The sequence below is a fragment of the Seriola aureovittata genome, chromosome 20 (genome assembly GCF_021018895.1).
Source record: "Seriola aureovittata isolate HTS-2021-v1 ecotype China chromosome 20, ASM2101889v1, whole genome shotgun sequence".
NCBI lineage: Eukaryota > Metazoa > Chordata > Actinopteri > Carangiformes > Carangidae > Seriola > Seriola aureovittata.
Genome location: NC_079383.1, coordinates 9,584,353 through 9,595,896, shown reverse-complemented (window position 1 = coordinate 9,595,896; position 11,544 = coordinate 9,584,353). Strand labels below are relative to the sequence as shown.

Here is an 11,544-nt window from a genome sequence, read left to right as displayed (position 1 = left end):
AGTGAAAGGTATAGTGGTATTATTCGTTGGTTAATGTAGAAATTCGACCGTCACCTGCTGCTGAAGAGATGGTTGTACATTTGACCCTCTAGTTAAAATGTAACAGCCACATCACATGGTAGCACCTTAGAGCACTGTAGTTTATTTTGGTACACAGGGAGGCAGTGTGCTCTTAGAGAAACTGGTGTCGTACAGTTTGGATAATATGAAAAGTAAAACATATTTTTATATTATTCATATGGAAATACAAAAGATACATGCACTGATATTCACATAAATATAGTAGGATCACCATAAAAATAATTATTGGAAAAAAGGAAAAATTAAGCTCATGGGAGGTTCCACTGTAACATCTCATCTTTAGTTGGTGGGAAACAACCCTGTGCTCAGTGAGTTGTGTATAAACTGATGTAATATTGATCTTATTATACTTAACAAAGAGAAGTGTGTGTGTGTGTGTGTGTGTGTGTGTGTGTGTGTGTGTGTGTGTGTGTGTGTGTGTGTGTGTGTGTGTGTGTGTGTGTATATATATATATAATATATATATATATATATATATATATATATATATATATATATAATATATATATATATATAAAAAACAAAACAAAAGATGATAAATGCACTTGAACTGAATGTTTCTGATGTAGTCCAGATTACGATATACAATATAAAAGCAACTTTAGTGATCAATGTGGAATAGTCAGTTTAACCATACATTAAATTGATAATAATAAAAGCAATGCAATGAGAGCTAATGGACCAAAGCAGCACAACAATCTGTCTGTTTCAATTACTAAATGCCTATTAATTGAGCGTGTACCATAGATTTCATCTGCCTGACACCTTAAAAAAAACAACATAATCCTACAGTCTTTTTCTAACAAACCCACTCAGGACCAAATTACCACATTTGCATGTTTTCCACCACAGACAGTTCGGCATTATTAGATACATGTAGCGCTTAAAAATCTAGATAATATGCATGTCAAAATACTGTCACACAAATATGATAATAAAAATGCACAAGTTGATAATGGATAATTAACTGACATAACTATTTTAAAACAAACTACAACTTAGAAACAAAATGTACAAATATCACAATTCTGTGCCTTATTAAAACCATATAGTCCTCTTATTCCTTAAAAAAAATAAGAAGTCGCCTGACACTAACATTTCATTTCTGAGCCTGTGGTGACATATAAATTCAGCACAATAATCCATTTTAAAGATGACTGATAATCACCATGTTGATTTTAAAATTATACCCCAATTCAAATCATATGTAGCATGGATTATTAATGTCATTCACCATGGAAGAATAGCACCTTGGAGCTTCATTAGAAGCACAAAGTAAATAGATATGTACATCAAGTATGTGCATTAAACTTTAAACTTAACTTCAAACTTTAGCACATATATATATATATTCACACTTTTTATATACATTTTCATATGATGCATGCATTCACATCCATGCAAACAGTTAAGATATGAGAATGCCACAGTAATAATGCATGAGATTAAATCAAGATGACAAAAGTTGAAATTTAAAATACATTTGCTCAACTACCTTTACTAAATGAATATGGATAATTTATTCTGTACACATGAATAAAAATTATTATAAACACATACGAAATGATCTAACAGTGATTAAACCCATCACAAAATCTGTTCTCAAATCACGTTCTTGCATGACTTTAAAATTGTTTTTTTTTAGCACTAAACACAGCTACCGATTTACTCTTTTGGATTCCTGATTAATGTTAATAATGAGATGTTAATAAAGACATAACAGAGCTCAAACTGTCTGGCTAAAAAAAGAACTACTGAGTCATAGTCTGCTCTTCTCTTAAGAAAATGGGCTACAATAAGCTCATATAATAGTAAAGTCAGAAACAGCTTTTAACATTAATATCACAATTGAACAAATATACCTGAGCCCACTGTGACCCACTGTAGTGCACCATAGCACCAGCACAGATCTCCTGAACTTCATCACTTCTTTTGAACTGAACCAGACTACCTAAAAATATTCAAATTATCTCTTATCTGCCTACAATGTTTCACATGTAATCTCCAAATAATCAGATAAAATGTTACAAAGTTTTCTTGAGTAACTTTAGTAAGGCTGGTGTCAACAAAAACGGTGTTCATTCTTCAGCATAGATGCCAAAAATATCCATCCAGATGCTTAAAAAGTCCAAGGATAAAAAACAAATATAAAAGCCACATGTTGGCATATCCTGCCACCATAACCCCATTGCTACACCATAAACTGGGTGTATCCCTCAGCACCTGTGACAATTACATCCATCCAGATCCTCATGGCTTCGGGAGAGGGAGCAACCATGTAGTAGACCCTGTCATGAGTCTTAACACTGAAGGTCAGGGACGGGTTTGGACTCTGAGGGAGGTAAAGAAGAGGACTTTAGGATGAGTGAAAAGGAAGGGAAAGGAAAGTGATGAGGATGAAACAAGAATAAAAGGAAAAGAAAAAGAGCAAGATAGGGAATGAAGAAAATTAGTGTGAGAGAAAAAAGATGGAGACAGAAGAACTTACAAGTGAGGATATTCAATGAACAGATAATAAATCATACTTTTCAGGACAGAAGTTATTTGCATGCTTCACTTTTGTAGTAACATAACCATGGTGGTAGTTTTGTAAATACAAAAGGTTGTAAACGCATACCTTATGTGCATTCTTCAAGTGATCGTAATAAACTTCTTCAATAGCTTGGAAGTAGATGACTCCTTTCAGCTTGACTTCATGTTTGTCTGAGGTAGAAATAACATAAAAATGAAATGTATAAATGTGCACAAATACGCTTCAGCATGTTCAGTTTTATTTATGTTTTAAATGTATGTAAAGCACAGAAAATACAAAATAGATGTGAATTAATGCTATAATTACATTCAACTTACAGTGTTTTCAAAAAGTATTCAGACTTGTGTTTTAGTTTTATATCTTTTTTATTTTTGTAAATGTATTTAAAAAAAAATCAAGATCTGAAATCTCTTTTTTTAATAAATCTGCAAAAAAATTCAGAAAAAAAATGTTTTCACTTTGACATTATGACATGACGATTATGCGAGTGTGTGCACCTATGTATGTGGATGCTCTGTCCACATACACTCTGTTGTCAGTGCATTTGTATCACTACAATTGTGTCTTGTGGTTGCAAGTGTGTGTGCATCTTTTGTCCTACCTGCATAGTAGGAGAGTGTGCGTCTGTTGCGGTCAAAGACAAACCAGCGTTTCTTCCAGGTTTTGATTTTGCCTCCCATCTTGACCAAGTAGCCTCGACAAGTCTTTTCAGAGATGGACAAGTGGAAACATGTGTCTGCGCTGTGGCCTGCCGACTCAATGTGAGCTCGCAGGTCAAAATCGTCCTTTCTCACTGGCAAGTACCGTGTCAATGGCCGGGACTGGGTGGAAAAGTGAATGGGGTCCATTGAAAAGGAAAGGGAATTGGTTCAAGTAACGGCCAATGATGCATTTCTCATCTCTTTTAGTGTTTATATCATTCATACAAATCATGAAGAGATACACATATATATATATACACACACATATATATATATATATATATATATATATATACACACACACACACACACACACACACACATATATATACACACACAGAAAGAAAATGTACAAAAGTTAGCTACAGAAACAAAAGAGCAAAAGGTAAATTCTCTAGTAGGTGATATCAAGTTCCAAATTATCTTTAGGTAAAAAAGTACAGCAGTAAAAATCTCATTGGTTGCAGTAAGGGTCATACAATATATATATTGAATAATTACATACTGACAAACACTGCTGCTGTTTTCCAGTCCGAAATTAACATTTCCAAGTGGAGCACAAATGTCCCGTTTATCTTTCTCACCTGTGCCCTTTGTTTCTCTCGCAGTTTAACCTCACGGTCAATTAGTTTTTGGCGTCTGCTCGTCTCGTCCTGTAGCCTTTTCTCCAGATCCTCCCTTCTTCTCTTCTCCTCCTCCAGTGCCTGCTTTCGCATGTCCATCTCTCGCTCCTGAACAATAATTAAATTGTCTTTATGTTTGGGATTTATCACCAAGCAAATTTAATAATTTTGCAAGTAAAGGAAACACAGCCTACTGATTCATATAGGCTTTACATATTTGACCCGTTTACCATTAACAAACTAAAATAGTGAAAACAAAGGATGAAATGATTGTGATTTCTTATAGTAACCTTGTGTTCAAGAAGACGGTTCTTCTCTGCCTGAGCCTCCCTCAGCAGACGCTCCATCTCTTCTAGCTTGGCCACATTTGATGTACTGGCGCTGCAGCACACAAACACAAACAACAATCATCAGAAGAAATGTGGGCAAACTTTTTTTCCGTGTACTGTCAGCCACTTTTCCATACAGTCATAGAAAAACAAAAACCCAATCGACTTTAATGAAGCTGAACATTAAATGCATTGAAAATCTGATGGAACAGAGCAGCTGCCATAAAAACCTGCTACATCAGCAATAAACATGACAAACTGAATCCATTCTGACTTTTCCATGTTGTTTTCATATGTTACATTTTCTGAGACCTCTGGGTCAGTCCATCTATCTTTCCCCTCTCTGTCTCTTCATAAGTTCTTCTGACTCTTTGCTGTACCACTGTATCTTCAGCTTACACCAGCATGCCTCCTCTAGCTTCAGGTCTCCCGGGCTGCAGATTGATCTACGACATGATTTCTTGACCAACATCACAGGAAAGGGATTTGTGTGCATTTTTGTCATGTTAAACAGTATTTTCTCCTGCTCATTGTCTTGCTCAATTTCTCTCTCTCTCCCCCTCTGACATGCAAACACACAGAAATTCTCTCTTATCAGTTGCCAGAAGGAAATGGGTACCCCGTCTTGATCATATCACAAATTGTTAAGATGAATGCTTGACATTAGACTCAGTCTAAACAAATCAGGAAGAGAGGGAGAGAGGGAGGAGAGAACTAGGGGATCAGAAGTAACAGAAAACAGATAAAAGGGATTTGGAGGGAGATTATCAAAACATTAAGAAAAGACGAAAAGCAAGTGGAGACTCTAGTAATTTTTCATATTGAGTTCCAACTTTTTCCTATTTGATGGCAATCAACACCACAGCTCTCACTCTACATTCTTAGTTTTAACTGAATACCACCAATTACATACTAGTGGATTTTGGATGTGAATATCACCTTAAATTTGTTGACTGTGAAATACTTTTACTGATAGTTAACAACACTTTCATCATAAAAACTACTTAGGCAGAGATGAATATCAGCATGCCATCCAGATTAAGAAATACTATGGAAAGACTTAATTAAATCAGTACTTTTGACTACTTATCTGCAATATTCTAGTCTAGTTTAGTCTCCCTGTTTTCTTCTTATTATTATTATTATTGTGTTAGTGTTATTACTCACAAACATTAATCCAAAATGCTACAACATCATTGTAACATCCATCCTTTCCTCTCTTCCTCCCATTCCCCTTGCGATTCTTACCTCAGTCGATGAGAGGGAAATGCACTCATAGTCATTGTAGACTAGCCCAGCTCAAACCTTTTTATTAAAGTCTTTGGTTACTTGAGAAGAAATTGTTTATCTAGCTCCAACACTTGTATCTCCAGAAAAAAGGGACACACCACTGACGATATGACAAGAAATCCAGTTCTATCATGAAACTACTACTTTTTTCACCCAGCATTGATCCAGGCTCCACAACACATCTTCCAATCCAATCTAAGCTGGTACAACACAATCCAAAGCAGCCTGTTACAGGAAAACTTACAATGCAGAGAGACCAATCTGCAAATGGTTTAGGACTGTGCAAAATCTATCTGCAGAAACAAGACCATACCATTCAGAGAAACAAGAGAAGGGGAGACAAAAGACAGATGCAACCACTGTAAAAAGGAGAGAAGGAAAGCAAGCACACATGGTTTTGGTCCATACGGGGAGCTGAACCCCCAAATGTACCTCCACACTAATACTGGTTCGCTCAGTTCGTCTGAACCTGAGGGGGTTGACTGAACCATGCACGCATACACACTCTCTCTTCCGTAACCTGACCCCAAGAACACTAATCAAGAGTTCCTCTGGACTCATAACACACACAGACACACGCACACACACACTTCTACACATCCTAGGAGGCACCATGAAAGGCGGGAAAGCACTCCACACACTTTTTACATTAACTCACTTTCTACTCTTGCTGCTCTTTCCTGCTGGCCATCCCCTTTCTAGAGTCAATGTTTCACATTATGAACAACAAGGGACATTTATTATATCTGTCTCATGTCATATTTCAACCTTTTTGTCAGTCAGTTTTCTCACAGCTCTGATTCAAATCACTTGAAAGTTTAAAGGTTATCTTCACCAGCACATACTTGACAATGGACATATTCAGGTTAAACAAATCCTACAGATAGAATCATAAATACACACTACTAACATGTTTTTTTGTGTGTGTTATTGTAGTTAATATCCACAGTAATACATGTGTGAACACATGCCAGCGACACTTGCCTGGAGATATTGTCAGGAGAGCAAGCAGAGATGCTTGTTTCAATGGAGTCAGTACTATCCACACTCATTGTGTCAAAGGCCTGGTTGTCACGGTACCCAAAGGCATCGAGGTAGACGTTGGTCTGGGAAGCTGCTCGTGAGCCAGGCTGACCTGTAAACACACACACACACACACAGAGAAAACAAAAAGAAGTTAAGTAGGAACAAATGTTAGTTACTCGTATGCACACACACATGTGCTGTACCTGTTTGCGTCACGTCCTCTGGGACAACAGTGTGCCCAGACAGCTTCAATTTTGGATCACAATGCCCCGCCACTATGAAACACGCTCCAAGACATTCAGTGAGAAATGAATCCACACCTTAATGGTGTAAGTACCGTGTCTTAACAGTAGGGCAAACAAGTAGATGAAGGAAAAAGGCTTCTAAAAGTAATTCAGTCAGCCCAAAGATGTCTGGGAAGAAAATGAGACATCTTCAGAACTACCAAGAATGATGACAAAATTACAGTCCAGATACTTGGACAAGAGACTAACTGAGCCTGTGGGTACAGGAAGAAACACACAAAAAACCTGATACCATCTGCCCCATGTAGCCGACCCACCCATCTGATGAGCTGGATCAAGGGACCAAAGGGAATGAGGGACAAAATACACGTGAAAGTATCAGGAGAAAAACAGCTGCATGATTACAACACAAGGCACACAATATTCTAAAAACATCACAGAGTACTAAATTGTTTTCTGGATATTTGTCTTGTAAAAGTGCAGTGATTAAACTGTCATCTATAAAAGATTAGAAGTGGTTGATGCTTGTGGCTGCACATAACTACATTTTCACTATAATTCAAAAGACCATATATACACACATCAAACTTGACATGGAAAAAAGGCACAGCTTCCTTGAGGTAACAGATCATCCTTCATCTTTCAACAGTAAAATGTGGGTTCAAAACCACATTTCAGCACACATCTAAACAAAGCAAAAGGATTATACTCTGTGGTGAGCGAACAGCAGGTTTTTTTAATGGTGGGAAATACCTGGTTGACGTTGGTGGTAGGAAGTGGATTTATATCGATATCCAAGTGTCTTTTTTGTAACGGTTAATTGTGAATACATATAAAACACTTCTACCGGCACATAGAGAAAATGTTCTTTAAGCCTCCACTGAATAATCAAACACAAACATATACAGTACTCTATGTCCCTTGACGGGGCAGCCTTCTGCCTCCTGCATTCCTCCACTATCTTCACCAACAGATAAACAAATGACAAACAGTGTAATCTGACAAAACACAATGGAGGTGCACACCCACATACACAAAACCTCTAACAGGGATATTGTTACCATATAAGGCATATTCTCATGTTGCAACCCAGAGTTGTGTTTGTTTATGCAAGAAAAAGAGACACACATAACTGAGAAAACCTACATATGAAGAGAATCCTTGTAGGTGAAGCTGCATGTACTGCCTCTGCCTACATGCTCTCTCTTTACTCCTATTTTTGGTTTCTACGCAAGAGTGTTTGTGGATGTGTGAGCTGATGGGTGTTGTGCAAGTGATGTGTGTTGCTTGCACCTTTATGCAAACGTCGAGATTCAGTTTCCTTGTTGGATAATGAGAGAATTCTTGGAAGAATGCTGCCACAACTTGTGCTCTGTACCAGGGGCTGATGGGACTAGGAAAACCAAGAAGAGACAAAACATTCTACTTATATTCAAAAAACCAATTATAGCTTTATCTAATATGTAATAATAAACAATACAATTATATGAGCCTGTGTATATTCTCATTTGTCCAGGTCATAGTATCCTAAAGGAGTTTTTTAAATCGAAAACAACTGGACTAGGTTATTTGTCTGGGAAGACGTTTCACCTCTCATCCAAGAGGACGACTGTCGTTATAACACAATAGAGCACTAACGAAGTCGAAACCAATTTTCCACCAACGACAGTCATGCAAACGACTGTCGTTGATACTTGGAGCACAAAAGGGAACCAGTGACATCATCATCCTTGTGAACGCCCACAAGAGGTTAAATACCTGGGTCTCCACACCAGAAAGTAGGACCAGTCCTAGCCTGGTCAGATGCGTACACGAACTGATGAAGCCTCTTGGATGAGAGGTGAAACGTCTTCCCAGACAAATAACCTAGTCCAGTTGTTTTCGATTTAAAAAACTCTTTTAGAATACAATTATATGTCAGATTTGAGAAAATTAGTGCCACACAGACTAAAGGAATGGCAAAAAAAAATAAGTTGATTATTTATGCAGCAATGATCAAGTACGTGTGCGTGTACCTTATTAGGGAAACTGCGTCCGAGTGTTGCGCACGTGAACTGGCGGGTCATGGTGGGAGTGGCTTTCTTCCTGGGTAAAGTGTCACTTAAATGGGAGCCACTATCTTTCTCAGACCTCTTCCTCTCCTCCAGCAAACGGAAATGCTGATCGCACACAGACACACACACAGACACACAATAGAGGGAAGAGATGAACACAGTTAAATTACCAATTATTCATCATTACCATTCATATCAATCAAAATCACTGGTCAATATTATCCAATTTCATTTTACTTCATTGTCCTACTTTTTTTAGTGCCCCTATGTGCGGGTTGTTACTTTGGTGACATCTGGTGGTAGTATAAAAACAAACAAAAAAACTGTATGCTGAAAATTAAAGCCATATTACATATATATTTTTATTTTGATTGATTATCCATGTCAATAAATACTAATTTATTCACATAAATAGTCATTTATTCACATGGCTTATTCACATTATTTTTTATTTACAATTCACAATACCTGCCTGTGATGATGATGGTGTTTTTTGACAGGAAGAGGAGGTGGGGGAGAATCAGGGAGGGGAGAGGGGTCTCGATATGACACCATGTTCTCTGGCCAATGCACACAGGGTGTTTTGGGGAGGGGTCGGGGATTTAGATGGGAGGAGGAAGAAAAGGAGGAAGAGGAGCTACAGTCAGCAGGTGAGGAAGAATAATATAGCTTTGAAAAGAAGAGAGGAACATGTCAGAAAACTGAAATAGTGCAGAAGAAGAAGGAAAATTGAGGAAAATAACACTTATTCACACCTACACACTTTGCATCATCTGTGTCTATGGTCTAAACTACTCACACAAGCCCTTCACACCACTACACACACCTCATCCTCCAGTGGTTTGGGGTTGTCCTCAGGGGAGGGGTATGCCTCAGACTCAGGGGAGGCATTGACCAGAGCAGGGGCAGGGGTAGGTTTTTGGTCTCCTCTAAGCTGTGAGTAAAGCTCATTGATTTCACTGACTGTGACATAGCCCTGGAAAGTATCATAGAGAAATGGGGAAGAGAGAAGGGGTGAGGCATAGCATGAAGTGAGTCAGCCATATTAATATGTTATGGTAAATTAGTTGTTAGAATGATGCAGACTTTAATGGCAAATAGAGCAAAAAGTCTCGTCACTTAGAAACAAGTTACTTAGCCAGACACAGCACTGTTAACAATGATTGAGTGGAGTACACAAGACAATAAACATTCTTACAAGCTTCCCTCAATATTAATATATGAGCATACACTGTACATAGAATTAATTATATAAATCTCTCCTGTAACTTTGTCTCATCATGCATTAAAGGGGTGGTCAGTTAGAGCCCAACAAGAAACCAAAAGGGGACAAAGAAGCAACTACAATGAGAGGAGGAACAGATGGGGAGTAGAGATGTCTTGAGTCGGTCTTAAGGATCGGGATCAGGCACGATCCGGGCATATTTTTGATGGATTGGTATCAGCTAAAATAATGCAGATCAAAATCTGATATTTTTTATTACTATGTCGTGTTCACCTCAGCCTGATCTTGTTTCAGCTCCTCTCCTCTAAGACAACCGGGCTCAACAGTGGTGCATCCCACTGTATAAGCCATAAAGTAGGCTATTTAATCAGCATTCAAGTAGTGTAATATAAGTGTGGGATCGGACTTGGTCTCAACAGATAACCAATGGGACAGGGTTTGGATCATGATCAAGGCATAGGAAGAAAGATATGTTTAAACAGACAATTTAGACGAAGAGGTACCTCAGGATTCTTGAGAAAAATAGAGGAAAGGATTGATGAGAAGGTGTTCGGGTTGATTAGAAGAACAAAAATTGTGGCAGATGATTTGTCATGGCAACATTCGCTAAAAGACTGACACACATCAGCCAAAAAAGGCTGTATCCTTGCAAGCAGAGAAGGAAATCCTAGCCATTAAAAATAAGGTAGGTCCATGTCCACTTTAGGAATCATAAAAAGTTCAAAGAAGAGGCTAGTCATTAGTTCTCTTGTGATACCGCTCAATTAAACCTACCTCTCTTAGTGTGAAACCCCGGCCACCAGTGAGGTCAGCATGTTTTCCTTCTAGTGTGGAAAGGTTTTCTCTCTCCTAACAGACAGAAAAAGAAACAAAGATAGTAAAAAGTAAAAAAAAACATTGTTAAAAATAAAATTAACCATTTGTTGATGGGTTTTTATGATCATTCAAATACAGAAGCAAAGAATGTCTCGTGCATGCACATGCAAACATCAATATCCCAGTACCCTTTGCAGCATTGATTCAAGGTTGCTCCTCTCCTTCAAAAAGCTCTCCTTCTCTCGCTGAGCCTGCTGGATAATCTGTGCTGCCTGCTTCTTCAGTGTTAACATTCGCTCCTGAAAGAAAAGGAAACATGTTTCTAGCTCACTTATAGAGCACGTCATTAACATTAGCTAAACCAAATGGGTTTACATGCTTTCAGACCATTTCTGTCATTTAAACTTTTTTTTATACTTTACTTCCATATTGTGATATTTACATTTTTATAATACGTTTTTTTTTTTTTTTTTTAAATCATTTTTTACTTTAAAGGAAAAGAAATCTGAAAGAAATAAATACATCCATTTACTCCGCTGTCTTGTAAATTCTGTCCCTTGATTGGTAGAGTAGGTTTTAACCAGTTCCTTGTTATATGTTCAGCAGCTGAAATTCTAAGTG

General features: G+C 37.7%; 1 protein-coding gene across 6 annotated transcripts in view; it reads right to left on the bottom strand.

Moving 5' to 3' along the window:
- Positions 1 to 586: 586 nt before the first annotated feature.
- phldb2b (pleckstrin homology-like domain, family B, member 2b) overlaps positions 587 to 11,544 on the bottom strand; it is a 41,265-nt gene continuing 30,307 nt past the window's right edge. For 4 of the 6 annotated variants that reach the window (XM_056364703.1, XM_056364704.1, XM_056364708.1 and 1 more), the window contains 11 exons: positions 11,112 to 11,222; positions 10,882 to 10,956; positions 9,709 to 9,858; positions 8,844 to 8,987; positions 8,122 to 8,221; positions 6,542 to 6,692; positions 4,229 to 4,319; positions 3,900 to 4,046; positions 3,216 to 3,435; positions 2,699 to 2,784; positions 587 to 2,413 (listed from right to left, as the gene is read on the bottom strand). In XM_056364703.1, coding sequence (XP_056220678.1) covers positions 2,273 to 2,413; positions 2,699 to 2,784; positions 3,216 to 3,435; positions 3,900 to 4,046; positions 4,229 to 4,319; positions 6,542 to 6,692; positions 8,122 to 8,221; positions 8,844 to 8,987; positions 9,709 to 9,858; positions 10,882 to 10,956; positions 11,112 to 11,222 — 1,416 coding nt within the window. In that variant the 3' untranslated portion in view covers positions 587 to 2,272. Of the gene's footprint in view, positions 2,414 to 2,698; positions 2,785 to 3,215; positions 3,516 to 3,899; positions 4,047 to 4,228; positions 4,320 to 6,541; positions 6,693 to 8,121; positions 8,222 to 8,843; positions 8,988 to 9,708; positions 9,859 to 10,881; positions 10,957 to 11,111; positions 11,223 to 11,544 lie in introns of those variants that run through there. The other 2 variants (XM_056364705.1, XM_056364706.1) reach the window with 2 other exon arrangements.